This window comes from Suncus etruscus, chromosome 13 (assembly GCF_024139225.1).
Source record: "Suncus etruscus isolate mSunEtr1 chromosome 13, mSunEtr1.pri.cur, whole genome shotgun sequence".
NCBI lineage: Eukaryota > Metazoa > Chordata > Mammalia > Eulipotyphla > Soricidae > Suncus > Suncus etruscus.
The window spans coordinates 42,790,268-42,810,904 of NC_064860.1; the positions used below are offsets into that span (position 1 = coordinate 42,790,268).

Below are 20,637 nucleotides of genomic sequence, written 5' to 3' on the forward strand. Positions count from 1 at the left end.
TAGGGCATTTGCCTTGCACACAGCCAACACAGGTTTGATCCCCAGCATCATATAGAGTCCCCCAAGCCTGCCAGTAGTGATTGTGAGCACAGAATCAGGAGTAACCCCTGAGCACCGCCGCCAGGTGTGGTGGCCCAGAAATTAAAAATAAACAAACAACAAATTCAGCCTCAAACTTCCCCCTTTTGGAGGGGGGAAGGGGATCCACACCCAGCAGTGCCCATGAGTTACTCCTGGCTCTGCGTTCAGAAATCATTCCTGGCCGGCTCGGGAAACCCTATGGGATGCCAGGGATTGAAGCTGGGTTGGCCTCGTGCAAGGCAAACGTCCTCTCAACTGTACTATTGCTCTGGCCCCACTTCCATTTATTTTTCTCAGATTATAAACCACTGGGAAATTGCTTTCTAGCCAATTCTTAAGACTCAGGGCTTTTTGATTCTGCTCAGTTATACATGAAACTTTCCACAACATAAAGGCATGTCTACAAAGGAATGTGTAAATGTGTTGTAATTTTTTATTCTAGGAAAATCTTCCAATTACAGAGGATCACTTTGTGAAACTGCAAGTAAAAGCCTGTGCTTTGAGCCGGATAAATACAAAGGTATTGTTTATTTTTCTTTTATTTTCCTCATTTTTAAGTCATACCTAGTGGTGCTCAGGGGTTACTTCTGGTCTGCACTCAGGAATCACTCATGATGGTGCTCAGGGGACCAAATGAGATGCCAGAGCAAGGCAAAGCCTTATCTGCTATATTACCACAACATTCCCCCCTATCTTATCTATTTTTATTTATGAGGCCAAGGTGAGTATGTGTAGTTTAGTGAAGTATTTACTTTGTCTCAATTTCAAAAATTCAGTGCTATCTGATTCCTCTTTGGCTTGATTTTTTTTTTCTTTTTTCAGTTTTTGATTCACACCCGGCAGCACTCAGGGGTTACTCCTGACTCTGTGCTCAGAAGTCGTTCCTGGCAGGCTCGGGGACCATATGGGATGCCCAGAATAGAACCGGGGTCGGTCAGGGCTTGGCACGTGCAAGGCAAACGTCCTACCAATGTGCTTTCGCTCCAGCCCCTTTTTTCTTTTCTCTTTTTGCTTTTACTTTTCTCATGTCTGAGAAGATGCCATAATTTCTTCTTGTAAATAAACAGCCTTTGTCATGATTTAGCTCCTGGCAGAAATGAAGATGGAGAAGGACTTCTTTCCTGTTGGCAGAGAAGTTGCTGGCATTGTGTTAGATGGTAAGGGAGCCCACGTGAATATCTATAAGTTCTAAGATAAATGAAATTAAATAAATGATTGCTTCTTGTTCTTGTTCGGATTGGGACCTACACTTAGCTCTGTGCATGGTCTGACTCCTGAAACTGTACTCAGGGATCATTCCTTGCAGTGAGGTAATAGGGAGGCAGTCGTAGGAATAGAACTGAGGTCAGCTACATTCAAGGCAAACATCCTACCTGCTATATATTTTTCCAGCCCCTGCTAGATGTCGTTTTTGTTTGCTTCTTTGTTTGAGATGGCCACACCAGCCTGTGCTCAGGGGTTACTCCTGGTGGACTCGAGAGCGTATGGAATGGTGATCAGATCTGGGTCGCCCATGTGCAAAGCCAAGTGTCCTACCTTTTACAAGGTTTTGCTCTCGCCCCTCTGCTAACTTTTACTGGCATAAAATTACAATTCTTCACATATGAAAATTACTTATAAATATTTTTCTTTCAGGGGCCAGAGTGATAGCACAGTAGTAGGGTATTTGCCTTGCACGTGACCAACTCTGGACGGACCTAGGTTCAATCCCCAGCATCCTATAAGGTCCCCCGAATCTACCCAGAGCAATTTATTTTTTTATTTAATTAATTTATTTTTATTTTATTTTTACTTATTTATTTATTTTTGGTTTTTTGGGCCACACCTGGCAGTGCTCAGGGGTTACTCCTGGCTGTCTGCTCAGAAATAGCTCCTGGCAGGCACGGGGGACCATATGGGACACCGGGATTCGAACCAACCACCTTTGGTCCTGGATCGGCTGCTTGCAAGGCAAACACCACTGTGCTATCTCTCCGGGCCCTAATTAATTAATTTAATTAAAAAAATTTTTTTTTTGCTTTTTGGGTCACACCCGGTGGTGCTCAGGGGTTACTCCTGGCTGTCTGCTCAGAAATAGCTCCTGGCAGGCACAGGGGACCATATGGGACACCAGGATTCGAACCAACCACCTTTGGTCCTGGATCAGCTGCTTGCAAGGCAAACGCCGCTGTGCTATCTCTCCGGGCCCTTAATTTATTTTTTTATAAAATATTTAAGCACCATGATTACAAACATGATTGTCGTTGGGTTGGGTTTTAGTCATAAAAAGAAGACCCCCCCACTTCACCAGTGCATCATTCCCACCACCAATGCCCTCCTCCCCGTCTGTATTCGAGACAGGCATTCTGCATCTTTCACTCATTAACATTGTCATGCTAGTTGTTAGTGTAGTCATTTCCCTAACTGCACTCACTTCATATTGTGAGCCAGTCCTTCCAGCCCTCATCTTTATTGTGTCTGATCATTATTACAATAATGTCTTTTCTTTTTCTTAAAACCCATAGATGAGTGAGACTATTCTGTGTCTATCTCTCCCTCTGACTTAGTTCACTCAGCATAATAGTTTCCATGTTCATCCATGTGTAGGAAAATTTCATGACTTCATCTCTCCTGATGGCTGCATAATATTCCATTATGTATATGTACCACAGTTTCTTTAGCCATTATCTGTTGAAGGGCATCTTGGTTGTTTTCAGAGTCTGACTATTATAAATAGCACTGCAATAGGTGTAAGGAACGGAGTTTTGAATTGTATTTTTGTGTTCCTAAGGTATATCCCTAGAAGTGGTATAGCTGGATCATATGGGAACTCAGTCTCCAGTTTTTTGAGGAATCTCCATCTTGTTTTCCATAAAGGCTGGACTAGACGGCATCCCACCAGCAGTCAATAAGAGTTCCTTATTCACTGCAGCCGTAGGGCGTTTGTTTTGCACTCGCTGACCTAGGACGGACCATGGTTCGATTCCCCAGCATCCTATATAGTCCCCGAAGCCAGGAGTAATTTCTGAGCACATAGCCAGGAGTAATCCCTGAGCATCGCTGGGTGTGGCCCAAACAACAACAACAACAACAAAGTAAGAGTTCCTTTCTCTCCACATCCCCGCCAGCACTGATTGTTCTTGTTCTTTGTACCAGTCCAGAGCAATTTCTGGATTTCTGAGTACAAAACCAGGAGTAAACCCTGAGTGCCGCCAGGTGTGGCCCAAAAAAATAGGTAAGTATTTTCCTTTTAATGAAAAAAATAGAGCCTACATGTTATTTTATAATTGAAGAGCAAATTATAGTTTAGCAAATACTTAGATATTTTATGCTTAAAAACACATGAGTAATTATAGAGAAAACCAGTTTATCCCTTATAAACTATGTATAGAGGTGGGCTATACCTGCTTGATAGCTCAGGGATCACTCCTTGCAGAACTCTCAGGACATATGACACCAGAGTCAAATCAGCATCCACTGCATGCAAGGCAAGTGGATGCTGGACTGCTTGTCTGGCCCACAGGATATTTATAAATCAGCATAAATTAACCTGTCTATTGGGTTCTGGGTGAAATGTACATAATCATGACCATGTTCACATTAAGTTTTAATGTTAGCCTGAAATTGATCACGTAGAAAAATAAAAGTGAAGTCATTAAGTTTTAAGAAGTTAGTGGCTTCTGGTAAGAAATCATTTGTAAGGCTTATTGTCCTAAAAGTAAATATATAAAATATATACAGTAACTGGGGCAGAGCTATAGCACAGCAGTAAGGCATTTGCCTTGCATGCGGCCAACATAGGATGGACAATGGTTCAAATACCAACATCCCATATGGTCCCCCAAGCCTGCCAGGAGTGATCTCTGAGCGCAGAGCCAAGAGTAGACCCTGAGTGCCACTGGGTGTGACCCAAAAACAAAAATAATATATATATATATATATATAAATGTGTGTGTATATATATATATATACAGTTACTAATGGTCTTAACACAAAGGACAGTAAGCCTACTCTTCATACTCACTGCTAATAGGAGGAAATCTTAGAAATGACAGGTATTGGTGCCCGATCAATAGCACAGCATTTGCCTTGCACACCGCTAGCCCGGGACGGACCCAGGTTCAATCCCTGGCATCTCATATGGTTCCCTGAGCCTTCCAGAAGTGATTTCTGAGTGCAGAGCCAAGAGTAATCTCTGAGTGCTGCCAGGTGTGGCACACACACACAAAGATAAATATAGGGCCGAGTGATAGCATAGCAGGTACGGTATTTGCCATGCATGTAGCCAACTTGGGTTCCATGCCCAGCATCCCATATAGTCACCAAGCCTGCTTTGAGGATAGAAGTGATTTATCAGTACAGAGCCAGGAATAGCCCCTGAGCCCCACTAGGTGTGACCCTCTCCCCCCCCCCCCCAAAAAAAAGACAAGTATAGGGCCGGATAGGGTCAGAGAGAATAGCATAGCATAGCAGGGAGGGTGCTTGTTTTGCACATAAGCAACCCAGATTTGATTCCCAGCATCCCATATAGTCCTCAAGCACCATCAGGGATAATTCATGAATGCAGAGCCAGGAGCAACCCCTGAGCATCTCTGGGTGTGACCCACAAACAAGCAAACAAACAATGAGTATATAGCCCATTATATAAGAGCAAATGAAATGTGTGTGTAACGTGGGTTCCTTTATTTGAATTTTGCCTGCACATTTCCTATATAATAGTTTAGCTGCTTTAACTATGTCACATAACTGAAAAGAGTGGCTGTGAAAGATTTGGCAACAGGAAAAGGTTTCTGAACATTCAACAATAGAAAATTAATGCAAAATTAACCACTCAGTGAGTCAGAGCTATTTCTGCCAGCACTCACCCATTTTGCATTTCTCAGGTAAAAAGGAGTCACAAGTGGAAAAAAGTTTCAGAAGCCTTGATGCAAGTGGTATTGTGGCCCAGAATATAGCTAAGTGGCAGAGCACTCGCTTTGCATGTGTGAGGTCCTGGGTTCGATTCTCTAGCACCACATATATGGATACTCCTCAGTTCTGGCGCTGAAGTCCTATTTTTTTTAACTCTGCTGCTTAGACTCTTGGGAATGAAGAATTCTAATAATTGGGCCAGAGAGATAATATTTGCATCTGCCTTGCATGTGGCTGCAGCCAGAATACTAGTTCAAATTCCAGCACCCATTTGTGTAGTCCCTTGAGCACTGCCAGGAGCAGGCCTTGAGCACTGTAGGGTGTGAACTCACATCAAACCCACAGACACACACACACATACACTCTAGATCAGGGGTCCTCAAACTTTTTAAACAAGGGGCCAGTTCACTGTTCTTCAGACTGTTGGAGGGCCAGATTATAGTAAAAACAAAAATTATGGGGGCCGGGCGGTGGCGCTCGAGGTAAGGTGCCTGCCTTACCTGCGCTAGCCTAGGAGACGGACCGCGGTTCGATCCCCCGGCGTCCCATATGGTCCCCCAAGCCAGGAGCGACTTCTGAGCGCATAGCCAGGAGTAACCCCTGAGCGTCACCGGGTGTGGCCCAAAAACCAAAAAAAAAAAAAAATTATGAACAAATTTCTATGCACACTGCGTATATCTTATTTGAAGTGAAGAAACAAAATGGGAATAAATACAAAATGTGGCCTGTGGGCCGTAGTTTGAAGACCCCTGCTCTAGATCCTTGACTTCCTGTAAACATATCACTTTATATGATGATTGAATAAGAACAATTCCAAATAACCGCATAATATTAATGATTCATTTTCTCACCCCTTCAGTTGGAACCAAAGTCTCCTTCTTTCAGCCCAACGACGAGGTGGTCGGTAAGTTTGTGGTTCTCTTCCATGGCTGTTTTATGCTCATCTTTTCCCTTTTTTATATACACACTAATGATTAGATCATGATTTTCATTTGGTTTTGGAATTAAATCTGGCTATACCAGGGCTCACTACTGACCCTGCTCTCCAGGATAACTCCAGGCAGGGCTCAGAGCTCCCTGTGGGATGCCAGGGAATAGAACTAGGTCACCACAAGCCAGATCAGTACCATCCCCAATGTTCTGTCTCCCCAGCTGATAATGAGTTATGACTTCAGTTACCTTGCCAGTTTGGGGATCTGATCTTGAGAGATCTGGTTGAGAGAGTTGTGAGTTCCCTCTCTAGGTAGCAGGCCTATGCCAGGGATTTAGCTCTGGGTAGAGCATCTACTTTGCCTGTGTGAGATGCTGGGTTCCATTTTCCACACCAAAAATGAAAGAGGCCAACTTGGGCTCAATCCCCAACACTCCATATGCTTTTCCCAAGCCCCGCCAAGAGGAATCCCTGAGTACAGGAGTATGCCATGAGCATGGCTGGGTTGGCTAAAAAAAAAAACAAACAAACAGAAAAAAAAATAAATAAGAATGGTACCTTTATAAGGTGTCTGCCTTGTCAGCATTAGCCTAGGACGGACAGCGGTTCAATCTCCCTGTGTCCGGCCAGCGAGGTGGCACTAGAGGTAAGGTGTCTGCCTTGCAAGTGCTAGCCAAGGAAAGATCACGACTGAGGTTCAATCCCCCGGCGTCCCATTTGGTCCCCCAAGCCAGGGGCAATTTCTGAGTGCTTAGCCAGAGTAACCCCTGAGCATCATATGGGTATGGCCCGAAAAATAAAACAAAAAAAACAAACAATCCCCCTGCGTCCCATATAGTCCCCCAAGCCAGGAGCGACTTCTCAGTGCATAGCCAGGAATAACCCCTGAGCATTACCGGGTGTGGCCCCCCCAAAAAAAAGAATGGTACCTTTATATGTTTTGTTGTTGTTATTGTTGTTTTTGGTCTACACCTGGTGGCAATCAGATTACCCCTGGCTCTGTTCTCAGAAATCACTCTTGGCAAGCCATGGATCGAACCCGGGTCAGCTGTGTACAAGGCAAATGCCCTATCCTCTGTGCTATCGAGTCAGCCTCTACATGTTTTTCTGTATTTGGCATTTGAGTATACATGGCATAGTCCAGAGAGAGGTTCCCAGGCTTATTTTGTCCTCAGGTCCCCTTTGCTTCCATTCAGTGGCCCCATGGAAATCTACTTTCCTTAAGCAAATGAGCATAAAGTGCCCCCTAGTGGCTCCAAAGCGACCACTCTGTTTCTGGGGGGAGTTTTGGGAGGCTTTGCTGGGCTTCCCAGATGCCACAGTTGTCCTTTTGCTAGTTCTAGCCCTTTCCTGGCCAGATTCCATTCTGGGACCTGGCGAAAGGCTCTTTCATCAGAGAAGCTGAATCTCTGTTCTTCTTCAGCGGGAGCATACAGCCTTCTGAAGCACCATTCTCCAAGTGCAGCTTGAATTGTACCCACTGTTATTCCTGTTCTTGATAAATTGAAAGTTGACCAGAAACATTCAGTTGTTTATTATTTTTGTTCTTATTGTTTGTTTTAACCATAGTTAGGCCCCAGTGATAGGACAGCAGGGAAGGTGCTTGCCTTGCACACAGCTGACACTAGAATCTGCAGCCATCTGGGAGCTAATGTGAAGGATGTGTGTCACCCTTTTGTTAGGGATGAGTTCTGCACTGTTCCCCTTAAAGACTCTGTTTCTGTCCCAGGCATCCTGCCCTTGGATTCCGAAGACGCTGGACTTTGTGAAGTGGTTCGTGTGCACGAGCATTACCTGGGTAGGTGGCAGCTAGGGTAAAGGGGGGCACCTGAAGCCAAGACTTCAGTCCTCACTGGGATGCAGGCATGACTGTTCTGAGCCTGCATTTTGCAACCAAAGGATTCGCAGGCAGAGGGGACAGGTAGAAATTCCCTGGTTGGGATGTTCTCTCTTCTCATTCTTGGCTATACATGGAAAGTTTCTAAGCTAGAGTTGCCAGGAAGAAGGCTGAACAGGCTGATGGGCTGTCTTTGGGGATCCCAGGTTCAACCCCAGTACTGCATGGTTTTCTCCCGACTCCCAAATGCTGCTGGGTATGACTCCTGAGCCCCACTCTGTGTGTGTTCCAAAAACTTAAAACTCCAATTGAAAGTGTCTAAAAATATAGACAATATATAAAAGTGGGAGAAAGAAAGGAACTAATACATAGTGGGGGCCAGAATGATAACACAGCAAGTAGGGTGTTTGCCTTGCACAAGGCAGACCCAGGTTCAATTTCCCAGCATCCCATATGGCCCCCTGAGCCTGGAGTCAGGAGTAGCCACTGAGGGCCACTGGGTGTGGCCCAAAGACCAAAACATAAAAAGAAGAAGAAAAGAAAAAGCAGCAGGTAAGGCCTTGCATGCTGCTGACTCAGGTTTGATCCCCAGCATCTCATATGGTCCCCCAGGTACCAAAGGGAGTCATTCTTGAGTACAGAGCCAAGAATAGCCCCTGAGCATTTGCTGGATGTGACTCAAAAACAATTTAAAAAAAACTTGTAAAGTAAAATAATAAAATGAAAGTAATAGTGCCTGGTGCTGGGGAATGGCACTCCTCTGGCTGTTTTAAACATGCAAGATGTGCTGTATTCCCACTAGATGGCACTGGTGATCTGGTCATGCTGTGCTGGGGGGGGGGGGGGAGCGTGAGGGGGGGTTCAGTGTGCATGCACCAGCAGTGCTGGGGATCATTCTTGGCAGATTAGGGGAACCATATGGGATGCTAGCAGGGATCAAATGCCCTTCCTGCTCTATGATCTCTCCATTCCCAAAAAAGAATTCCTAAGGAAGGCCCCGGGAGGCAGCTTAAGGGTAGAAAACTGTGTGAGGCCCTAAGGGTTTAGGTTTTTTTGGGAAGTGGTTTGGGTTTTTATTTGGTTTGGAGGATTGGGGCCACTCCCCACAGTGCTTGGGTTACTTCTGGCTCTATTTTCTGTGCTCAGCTCAGGAAATACTCTTGGCATGTTTGGGGTCAAATATGAGATGCCGGGGATCAATTCCCAGTCAGCCATATGCAAGGCAAACACCATACCTGCTGTACTATCACTCTGACCTCTGGGTTGTTGGTATTTTGTTTTTGGGTTTGTTTTTGTTTTTGTTTTTGGGGTTTTTTTTTTTTTTTGGTTTTGTTTTGTTTTGTTAGTTTTTGGTCCACACCTGGCAGTGCAAGGGGGTTACTCCGGACTTTGCACTCAGGAATCACTCCTGGTGTTGTGCAGGGATATGGAATGCCATGGATCAGACCCAGGTGGGCTGCATTCAAAGAAAATGCCTTACCTGGGGCCTGAGAGTTAGCACAGCTGTAGGGCGTTTTCCTTGCATGTGCCCAACCCAGGATGGACCTGGGTTCAATTCCCAGCATGCCATATGGTAGGTACCACAAGCCTGCCAGGAGCGATTTTTGAGCACAAAGCCAGAGTAACCCCTGAGCACCAATGGGTGTGGTCCAAAAACCAAAAATAAATAAAAAGCCTTACCTGCTATCTTATCGCTCTGGTCCGCAGATTTTGCATTTTTCATTTCCCAGGAATGAGCCACATTCCTAAAAGAGAATCCACCATCACATTCTCTGGCACTGCCAATCAGAGCGGACTGGGCACAACTACTGTTGAAAGCCAGAAACCCTGGAAAGAGGGCAGGGCTGGTGTAGAACCCCAGAGACGGGGCCCCAGCAGACCCTGGTAACAGACACCCTGACAGAACATGCTAACAGGTTATTTGTTTTCTTCTGGTTCCTGCTGACAGTTCACAAACCAGAAAAGGTACCATGGGCAGAAGCAGCCGGGACTGTTGGAGACGGAGTTCGCGCCTACACAGCACTGCATTACCTCTCACATCTGACACCGGGAAAATCAGTGCTGATAATGGACGGAGCAAGTGTAGGTGGAACAGTCTTGCCAAAAAGATTGTACCTGGGGGGCAGGGGCACTCGCCTTCCATGCAGCTGCCCAGGTTGGACCCCCAGCATCACCCAAGGTCCCCCAGACCCTGCTAGGAGCGGTCCCTTTGCTTAGAGCCAGGGGTAATCCCTGACCACCGATGGGTATGACCCCAAACCAAACAGTACAAAACAAAAGAAGGAAAAGGTGCTTTTCTTCTCTTCTCCAAGCATTGGTTGTAGCCTGGAGTGTTCTGTTAGAAGGGCCGGTACCCATGGCTGGCTCCTGACTGACTCAGGAATCAGTCCTAGCAAGCTCTGAGGATTGAACCAGGGTCAGTGGTGCACAGGACAAATGTCCTCTTCTCTTTACTAAGGCTCAGGCCCCTCTCTCCCTAGGCTTAAACCAACATGTCCCAAAAGCATGCAGCACTTGAGAAACTCGTCTCAAAAGAGAAGGAGCTAGGGGCTGGAGAGATAGCACAGCGGTTGGGCATTTGCCTTGCATGCAGTCCATCTAGTACAGACGGTAGTTTGAATCCTGGCATTCCATATGCTCCTTGTGCCTGCCAGGAGTGATTTCTGAGCGCAAATCTAGGAGTATCCCCTGAGCACCACCAGGAGTGACACAAAAACAAAAAACAAAAAAAGAATTAAGGTGCCGGAGAGATAGCATGGAGGTAGGGCATTTGCCTTGTATGCAGAAGGACGGTGGTTCCAATCCCGGCATCCCATATGGTCCCCTGAGCCTTCCAGGAGTGATTTCTGAACGTAGAGCCAGGAGTAACCCCTGAGCGCTTCTGGGTGTGACCCAAAAACTAAAAGAGAAAGAGAGACAGAGAGAGAAGGAGCTAGCTGGCCCTCCAGCTGGCTCTTCTGTTAGCAAAAGAAATAATAGTTTCTCCTATTAGATGGCTGTGTGTGTGCATTTTGTTCTCCATTTGATGCCACTTACAAAGACACTAGAGTTGGGGCCAGAGAGATAGGACAGTGGTGAGGGCACCTACCTCACACATGGCTGAGCTGGAGTAAATCCTGGGCACCCCATAGAGTTCCCTAAGCCCACCAGGAGTGATTGCTGACCCCCAGGTGTGACCCAGAAACAAACAGCCACTATATGTTGTCCTTTGCTTAACAACCTAGAAAATACATCAGATACGTTCCACCCTTTGTCTGCAAACCTGTTGTGTTTTGTTTGGTGGTTTTCCTCCTATAGGCACTTGGTACAATAGCGATTCAGTTAGCACTGCACAGAGGAGCCAAAGTCATCTCCACAGCAAGCAGCCTGGAGGACAAACAGTGTCTGGAGAAACTGAGGCCACTGCTAGGTGAGTGATGTCACTCAGCACCGGCTTCAGCATGGGAGTGGCCGGAGCACTAGCAGGCACTTACTTACATGGAGCCTACTTGGCTTTGATTCCTGGCATCCCATATGGTCCTCCAAGTGTGCCAGAAGTCATTCTTCAGTACAGAGCCAGGAGAAACCCCTGAGCTCAACCAAATGTAGACCCATAGACCCTTCCCCCCCACATACACACACACACAAAAGACCTTGAACATGTAAGACATTGAAAAAATGTATCCTTTAAAAAACAAACGAGGGCCAGAGCAGTGGCACAAACCATAAGGTGCCTGCCTTGCGCCTGCTAGCCTAGGACGGACCACAGTTCGATCCCCCGGTGTCCCATATGTTTCCCCAAGCTAGGAGCGATTTCTAAGTGCATAGCCAGGAGTAACCCCTGAGCGTCACAGGGTGTGGCCCCCCCAAAAAAATAAACAAGGGGGTCAAAGAGATAGTGCAGAGGGTAAGGCATTTGCCAATTATATGGCCAATGGCCAACCCAGGTTTGATCCCCAGAAGAAAGAAGGGAAGGAAGGGTTGGGGAATAAAGGGGAAAAGGAAAAAGAAAAAAGATGTGACTTGAAAAATGCTCTTGGAGGCTGGAGTAATTAGTAGAACAGATAGGGTGCTTGTCTTGCATGCTGCTTACGCAAGTTCAATCCCCACCATCCCATGTGGTCTCCCAAACCCCGCTAGGAGTGATCCTTGAGCTCAGAGCTAGAAACCGCTGAGCATCACTGAACATGATCCAAAAATGAAAATAATAATAAAATTCAAAATAGGATTGTAGTTGGAGATAGTACAAAGGGCCTGACTCTTGCCTTACCTGTGACCAGCCTCAATTTGATCTCCAGCACCCCATATGGTCCCCTGGGTACCGCCAGTGGTAAGAATTTAGACAGCGTTCCCAGGGTCTACAGTCAGAGGATCTGGAGTGGGGCTTGAAGCCAATCTGTGTGCGGTGCATTAAAATTGAGAGGGATCACACACAGCTGACTCAGGACAGACCTGGGTTCGATCCCCAGCATCCCATATGGTCCCCCAAGCCAAGAGCAAGTTCTTAGTACATAGTCAGGAGTAACCCCTGAGCATCACTGGGTGTGGACCCAAAATAAAAACAAAATAAAAAAAAATAAAAGGAACCAATGCTATGTTTTTGTTTCCTCTTCTGGCAGAGGTATCCCAAACATGGTAAGAAAGTTAAGGTTGGGATGAAAGAGGAGGAAGAAGAAGGGGACTCAAGATGGGAATGAGGGGGAGAGAAACTTCCATGCTGTTATTGAAGGGTCCATCACGCTGGCAGTCCATTCTAGTGAGACCCTGTCCCCTTGTCTGCCCTTTCCCTTTGTCTCGTGACTCCTTGATCACATTAAAACTGCACCTCAAATCTCAGTAGCTCTGAGAGGCACCCTCCCTCCCAACTAACGACGAGGGAGACGGTGTGAAAATAAAATATAAGTGTGCATGTTCAATAGCTATTTCTTTTTTTTTTTTTTCTTTTTGGTTTTTGGGCAACTCCTGGCTATGTGCTCAGAAATTGTTTTTGACTTGGGGGACCGTATGGGATGTCAGGGGATCGAACCGCAGTTCATCCTAGGTTAGTGCATGCAAGACAAATGCCCTACCGCTTGCACTACCACTCCGGCCCCTTGATGGCTATTTCAAAAAAGTCTTCATTGTCTCATTACTAGTCCTACTAGCCTATGTTTTTTACTATTTGGAGGAGTTTTGGTTGGTTTTCTTTTGAGGTCAGCAGTGCTCAGAGATCATACTTGGTAGGGCTCAAAGGATCATGGTACCTGAGATTGAACCCAGGTCATCCACATGCAAGGGCAGCTCCCTCCCTGCTGTACTATCTCTCCAGCTCCTTTGTTTTTTTTTAAATCATTTTCTCTGACTTAGGGGTGTAGAATCTATTATAGTTATTACCATTCTGTCCTTTATAGCCCGTGTGATTGACATTTCTAACGGGAAAGCGCATATTGCTGAAAGCTGCTTAGAAGAAACAGGTGGCCTGGGGGTAGACATTGTCCTTGATGCTGGAGGTGGGTATTTGCCTGAGTCCATATTCTGTCCATATTCTGTAACTCTGTGTGTGTGTATGTGTGTATGTGTGTGTGTGTGTGTGTTGTGACACAGAATGAGAAAGAACTTCTAGTGAAAGTATATTGCCAGCAATTCATAATATATTGTAACTTCTTTTCCTTCTTGTTTCTGGATCACACCCAGTGGTGCTCAGGGCTTACTTTGGTCTCTGTGCTCAGGGATCACTCATTGTGGTGCTTGGAAGACCATTTGTGGTGTTGGGGGTTGAACCATGATTGGCCTCACAAGACGAGAAAGTGCCTTAACCCCTGAACCATCTCTCAGCCATTTTTTCTTTTTTTTTTGGGTCACACCCGGCGGTGCTCAGGGGTTACTCCTGGCTGTCTGCTCAGAAATAGCTCCTGGCAGGCACGGGGGACCATATGGGACACCGGGATTCGAACCAACCACCTTTGGTCCTGAATTGGCTGCTTGTAAGGCAAATGCCGCTGTGCTATCTCTCCGGGCCCCATTTTTTCTTTTTTAATTGAAGATACCTAATTTTTTAACTTTATTTATTTTTGCGTTTTGGGCCACACCCAGCAACACTCAGGGGTTACTCCTGGCTCCGGACTTAGAAATTGCTCCTGTCAGGCTTGGGGGACCTGATGGGATGCCAGGAACAAACCCGGGTCCATTCCTGTTTGACTGCATGCTAGGCAAATGCCTTACCTGCTGTGATATCACTCTGGCTCCAGGAGATTCCTAATTTAATCCTGTGGCAAATACTGTCAGTGAACTAATAATAGCTTTTTGAGCAAACCCAGCATCTCTTGCCCACAGGGCCTATGCTCAGCCACCTCAGGCCACCTTGGACCATGCTTGCCTTTTATTATTTTGAGTTTTTTGCGGGGGCACACCTGATGGAGCTTAGGGGTTACTCCTGACTCTGCACTCAGGGATGACTCCTGGCAGTGCTGGGAGACCATATGGGATGCCAGGGATCAAATCAGGTCAGTTGTGTTCAAGGCTAGTGCCCTCCCCTCTGTACTATTACCCTCCCTGTTCTTGCCTTTTAAAGGCCCTTGTCTGAGACCTACTCACACCATCCCCTGACACCTGGGGCAGTCTCAGCTAGACACTCATTCAGTTACTCTGTGGGTATCTCTGTTGGCCTTGGTCGTCAGTCACTGCCAAGTGTGTCTCATAAATTTCCTCCATGTTTGCCTCCTTTGAACTGCTGTCCTTTGGATCGTTGGCCACCAGAGTGCCCACACCCCAGAGCTCAGGGTTTGTAAGCCTTGCAGAGACCCTAGGTGAGATCGGTTGAGTATTTCTAGTTGGAATGAACTGTAGAGGAACAAAGCTATGACTGTCATTCCAGTTGCTTTTTAGCCAGTACTTTGAAGATTTAAAATTAACTTAAAACAAAGCAAAACAAAACACTTTTAGTGGAAATGAATATGTAGCTGCATTGACTTTTCAAGCACATTTAAGTCAATACCATAAAGTATGACTGTCTGAAATCTGTCAACACCTTAATCAAAAATCTTTTATTTTTAAATAAATAAGTAAAATTTAAAAAAATCAAATAAGCTGAAAATGGGCGGAATCCTAGAGGCTTTCAACCTCAGAAACACTGTATCTCCTAAGCCAGGGGTCTCAAACTAGAGGCCTGCAGGCCGCAAACGGCCCTCCGTACAACATTTTGTGGCCCTGCAATAGAGGAATCTTTTTTTGGTTTTGTTTTGTTTTAGTTGTTTGGGTCACACACCCCCAGTGTTCAAGGCTTACTACTGACTTTGCACTCAAAGATCACCCCGACTTTGCCGCCTGCAGCCCGCAGGTAAATTGAGTTTGAAGGGAATTCCCTCTATAATATCCTGTGCTTATACAGGGGGAAAAAGAAAAAAAAATCATAAAATAATCATTTTATCCACATATATATTGATTGATTGATTTTTTTTACTTCTTTATTTTGGTGTAGATATTGAAGTTGATGTCTCAAATTTTATTTTATTTTTATTTTATTTATTTTTCTCTTTCTTTTTGTACTCCGGCATGGTTTGATTTTAGGACCGAGACTATTGTGTGGTGCTTGTCTTTATTGCTGTAGTGCTCACTGGATATTTAATTTGCTATTTCTTTCTGGATTATTGTGGTGTTTCAATTACCTTTTTCATGTCCTCTCTCAAAAGTCTTTTATTTTTAAACGTGAAGTTATAAGGGTTAAAGCTATAGGACAGTGGATAGGGCACCTGCCTTGCATGTGGCCAGACTCAATCCCCTATATCCCATATGGTCCCCTGAATACTACCAGGGACAATTTCTGAGCACAGAGCCAGAAATAACCCCTGAGCACAACTAGATGTGACTGGAATAAAAAACAACTAAAAAAATCATATTATAAACCTAAAGTAGAATTAAAAATAAGGAAGTTTAATGATATTGAAGAATAAATGTTTGTGATTCCCTTAAAATAATATATTTTTTCTCTTTCTCGTGTTCCCTCCCTCTCCCCTCAACCCCTCCTCTCCCAATGTCCTTGTAAGTGAGACTGTACAGCAAAGAAGATACAGCCGCTAAGCTGCATCCCCTCCCACATAAGCACGATATCATCACCCTTCTTGCCGTTGGAGGCCATTGGGTGACCTCGGAGGAGAACCTTCAGGTATGATCAGAGACTGTCAAGCATCCCCACCTTGCAGCAAAAGTCACCTGTCTCTGTCTGGGGAGCTCTTCCTTGCAGTTCCTACCAATCATGTTCAGTGCAAGGGCCAAGGATGTGGCACTACTCAGGCCCTGTGGTGATTGGGCTCTCTAGCCACCCCACCCACGCTCAGGGACCCCCAAGACTGCACCCACAGTGCCTGGAGGGAGCCACATGGTGCCAGGAATCGAATGGAAGTCAGCAATATGCCAGCATGACTCCTAACTCCTCTCCCAACAGTCTTGTTTTGTTTTGTTTTGTTTTGTTGGTTTTTGGGTCACACCCGGCAGTGCTCAGGGGTTATTCCTGGCTCCAGGCTCAGAAATTGCTCCTGGCAGGCACGGGGGACCATATGGGACGCCGGGATTCGAACCGATGACCTCCTGCATGAAAGGCAAACGCTTTACCTCCATGCTATCTCTCCGGCCCCTCTCCCAACAGTCTTAACACCTCAGTTGGTTATCTTTTTTTCCCCCCTACTTCTTGGGCCACACCCAGTGGTGCTCAGGGTTACTCTTGGCTCTGTGTTCAGGAATCGTCCCTGGCAGGGCTCAGGACCATACAGAATGTTAGGGATTAATGTAGGTCAGCCCTGTGCAGGGCAGATGCCCTACCACCATACGATTGCTCTGGCCCTTGTGCTCTTATTTTAAAGCAACATAAAGCAGAATGGTCTCTCACTTCTCTCCTCTCTCCCCTTTTCTTCCTCTCTTCTCCTCTCCCCTCTCCTATCTCCCCTCCCATTCTCTCTCCTCTTCCCCTCTCTCTTCTTTCTCTTCTTTCTTTCTTCCTCTTCTTTCTTCCCCTCTTCTCTCCTCTCTTCCCCTCTTTTCTTTCCCCTCCTCTTCCTTTTTCTCCCCTTCCCTCCTCTCCACTCCTCTTTCTACTCTCCTCACCCCTCTTCTTCTCTCCCCTCCCCTCTCACCTCCTCCTCCCCCTCCCTCTCCAAAAAAGAAAGAAAAAAAAAAAGGCAACTAAAGTAGAATGGGGAGATAGTACAGCAGAGCAAGGCACTTTCTTATAGTTCAGTCCCCAGCACTGGACAGTCCCCTAAGCAGTCCTTGGATCACTTTTAAGCAGTGCCAGGTGTGACCTAACCATAAATTCATCCTCACCCCAAAAAAATCTTTTTTTGTTGTTGCCCTTTTTTTTGGGGGGGGGGGCACACCCCGTGGCGCTCAAGAGTACTCCTGGCTCTGCACTCAGAAATGGCTCCTGGCAGGCTCAGAAGACCATATGGGATACTGGGGATCAAACCCAGGTCAGCAAGACAAAAGCCCTGTCCACTGTGGTATCTCTCCAGCTCATTACTGTTGCTTTTCATTGAATCTCTGAGATAGTTAAAAAAAAATTGTTGATGGTTGAGTTTTAGTCATGCAATGTTCCAAAGCTGCAAGTTGGCCAAAATGTTCAAATGCTACCTAGTAAAGGGATTTGTTTTATTTTTATTTTGGGGTCAGATTTGGCTGTGCTCAGGGCTTTCTCCTGAGCTCAGGGATTAGTCTGGAATGACCAGGTATTGAACCCAGGCCAGTTGCATGCAAAGCAAGCCCCTTAACCTCTCTACTCTTTTTTTTTTTTTTTTTTTTTTTTTTTTTAATTTTTATTTTGATCATAATGGTTTACATAGTGTTGACAATAATATTTTAGGTACATATTTACATAAAATCAGGGGGGATTCCCATCACCAAATTGTCCTCCCTACACCTCCGTTTCTGTCCTACCTCCCATTTCCTCTTCCCTCATCCCAGGTCGGCTAGAATATGTGGTCCCCTCTGTATCTAACCCACAACTTAGTAGTCTTGCACCTGTTTGGTCTTGATGCCTCCCTTAGTTCCCCCTCTAACTGGAGGCAGGACTAGCTAGTTCAATTTGCGTGGTTTTGTTTGAAAAAGAGAAAAGTAATAAACTGGGGTAAGGATCTAATACCCCGAAACTGGGCGGAATCCTTCTAGAGGCTCTCATCATCGATTTGAGAGATGGAGAAAAAGAAGGTGAAACACTCCACCAGTACCAAAAGAAGTGTCAAATATCTAGTGAGGGCTTGAGCTGTATCGATAAGCACCACAAAAAAAAAAAAAAAAAAAAAAAAAAACAGGCAAACAAACAAACAACAAAAAGCAAAACAAGCAAAAACAAACAAACAAAAAAAACACGCCATGGTCTTGAAATGAGAAACATGGCATAGCACATAACGAAAGAAAAGAAAGGAAGAGGAAATATAAGTATGGTTGGGGACAATTTCAATAATCACTCCCAAACAGAGAAATCGACCAAAATAGATAGGTGAATACAAATAATAACAACAATAATAAATGGAGGTAAAAAATATATAGATAATAACCAAGGTTTTGTGCTTTTTGTATTTTTATTTTTTCCCTCCTGCCCTGGCACAGTAAATATTGGGGTCATTCGAAAAGGAATTCACTTGGCCTAAGAGATATGGGGTTTCTCCGTCCTTGGAGCATACTGTCATGGGATCAACACTAGACTTTGCTCAGGAGCCTTTACTCTCCCGGTGGTGGTTTTTTTTTTTTTTTTTTTGGTGTGTGGAAGACTTCTGTTCTGTGTTTAGAGGTCTCAGTTTCTGCACAGCTCCTGAGGTGGGACTTATGATGAAGTCAGTCTTTGTGGTTCTAGAGGTTCTGTTACCTCCGTATCATTTTAATCCATCTTCTGTGGTTGGTGATCTTGGTCTTTGCCCTGATCCTAGGGTGGCACCTAGGATAGCATCTTTCTTTGTGCTTCCAAAAGCCCTGTTGACCTCTCTACTCTTTTTACCTTTGTACACATTTTAGTAGCTTTCATGTTAAATTTTTCTTAGTGATAATATCCTTGTCATATTCAGCAAAATATTTCTGACAAAATTACAGTGTCAAATATATATATATATATATATATATATATATATATATATATATATATATATATATATATATATATTTGACATTCAAATACTATAGTTTCCCTGTTAACCTACAGTATATTTTTTGGCCATACCTGGCAGTGTTCAGGGGCTACTCCTACAGGCTTAGGAGACCATATGGGATGCTGAGGATCCAACCCGAGTAGGCCACATACTAGGCAAACACCCTACCTACTGGTCTACTGCTCCAGCCCTAGCTGCACTATTTTCTGATTTCCTCTTGAAGATGACCAATCAGTAGCCGCCCCTCTTTTCACACAGAAACATATCACCTCTCCACACCAGGTCTTTAATTGGACTTACATCTAATCATGCTGTAGCATCACGGTCAATAAATGAGGAAAGGAAGCATCATAGTGCACTTACTAGCCATTCAAGTGTCTGTGCCATTTGTGGTGTGGGTATTAGCTTTGTTGTCCTTTTTCTCTTTTTCCCCCATATTAAAGGTACCATATTAACTTGTCTTTTTCTCTTCTCTCCAAGTTGGATCCTCCAGACAGTCATTGCCTTTTCCTGAAGGGAGCAACCGTGGCTTTCCTTAATGAGGAAGTGTGGAATTTGTCAAGTGCACAGCAAGGAAAATACCTTTATATCCTTTACTCTGCTAATTTGATTTGCTGGCTTGAAGTTTACCTTGGAAGGGGCCTGGGGATATAGCACAGCGGTGGGACCTTTGCCTTGCATGCATTTGATTCAGGGTAGATGATGGTTCAAATCTCGGCATTTCCCGTCATTTCGTATTGTCCCATGAGCCTGCCAGGGGCGATTTCTGAGCACATAGCCAGGAGTAACCCCTGAGCACTGCTGGGTGTGATCCAAAAAGGAAAAAAAAGTAAAAGAAAAAGTTTACCTTAGGCAATTTTTGTCATCAAGTTCTTTAATTGTGGTAGTAAGAAATAATAGCTCCTTTCTTGCATTGAGCCAACTAGTGTTTCAGGATGAGTTTTTTTTTTTGTTTTTTTTTTTTTTTTGTGGTTTTTTTTTTTTTTTTTTTTTGGATCACACCCGGCAGTGCTCAGGGGTTACTCCTGGCTCCATGCTCAGAAATTGCTCCTGGCAGGCACGGGGGACCATATGGGACGCCAGGATTTGAACCGATGACCTTCTGCATGAAAGGCAAACGCCTTACCTCCATGCTATCTCTCTGGCCCCTCAGGATGAGTTTTATCTATGTGTTGAAAAACAATCTTCTGAGGTAACATGATCTACTCACAGTAGAGATGTGGGTTTCATCCTTGGCATCCCATGAGGTCCTGCAGGCCCTGCCAGGAGTGAACTCTGACGGCAGAACTACTGAGTACTATAAAGTCTGACCCACTTAAAAATAATTGATGCTGGAGAGAGAGCACAGCGGTGGGTGTTTGTCTTGTATTCAGCTGATACAGGACTGATGGTGGTTTGATTCCCAGCATCCCATATGGTCCCCTGTGCCTGCCAGCAGCAATTTTTGAGTGGAGAGCCAGGAGTAACCCCTGAGCATCGCCGGGTGTGGCCCAAAAACCAAAAAGGTTTTTTTTTGGTTTTTTTGTTTTGTTTTGTTTTTTTGGGCCACACCTGGTGGCCTGCGCTCTGCGCTCAGAAATTGCTCTTGGCTTGGGGGACTATATGGGATGTGGGGGGATCAAACTGCAGTTCGTCCTAGATCAGTGCATGCAAGGCAAACGCCCTAACACTTGTGCCACCGCTCCAGCCCCATAATTAACATTTCTTGGTTTGACTTGAGGTGGTCCACCCAATGGTGCTCAGGATTTACTCTTTTTTTTCTTTTTCTTTTTTTTTTTTTTCTGGTTTTTCAGGCCACACCTGTTTGATGC

At 45.1% G+C, this 20,637-nt stretch overlaps 1 protein-coding gene across 1 annotated transcript in view; it reads left to right on the plus strand.

Annotated features, from left to right (window-relative positions):
- Positions 1 to 20,637, plus strand: part of CRYZL1 (crystallin zeta like 1) — a 38,757-nt gene that overhangs the window by 16,002 nt on the left and 2,118 nt on the right. Inside the window, exons 3-11 of the mRNA XM_049785854.1 lie at positions 524 to 601; positions 1,166 to 1,238; positions 5,831 to 5,875; positions 7,632 to 7,700; positions 9,688 to 9,821; positions 11,037 to 11,148; positions 13,109 to 13,207; positions 15,740 to 15,858; positions 19,307 to 19,412. Of these exons, the coding sequence (XP_049641811.1) occupies positions 524 to 601; positions 1,166 to 1,238; positions 5,831 to 5,875; positions 7,632 to 7,700; positions 9,688 to 9,821; positions 11,037 to 11,148; positions 13,109 to 13,207; positions 15,740 to 15,858; positions 19,307 to 19,412 (835 nt within the window). The remainder of the gene's footprint in view (positions 1 to 523; positions 602 to 1,165; positions 1,239 to 5,830; positions 5,876 to 7,631; positions 7,701 to 9,687; positions 9,822 to 11,036; positions 11,149 to 13,108; positions 13,208 to 15,739; positions 15,859 to 19,306; positions 19,413 to 20,637) is intronic.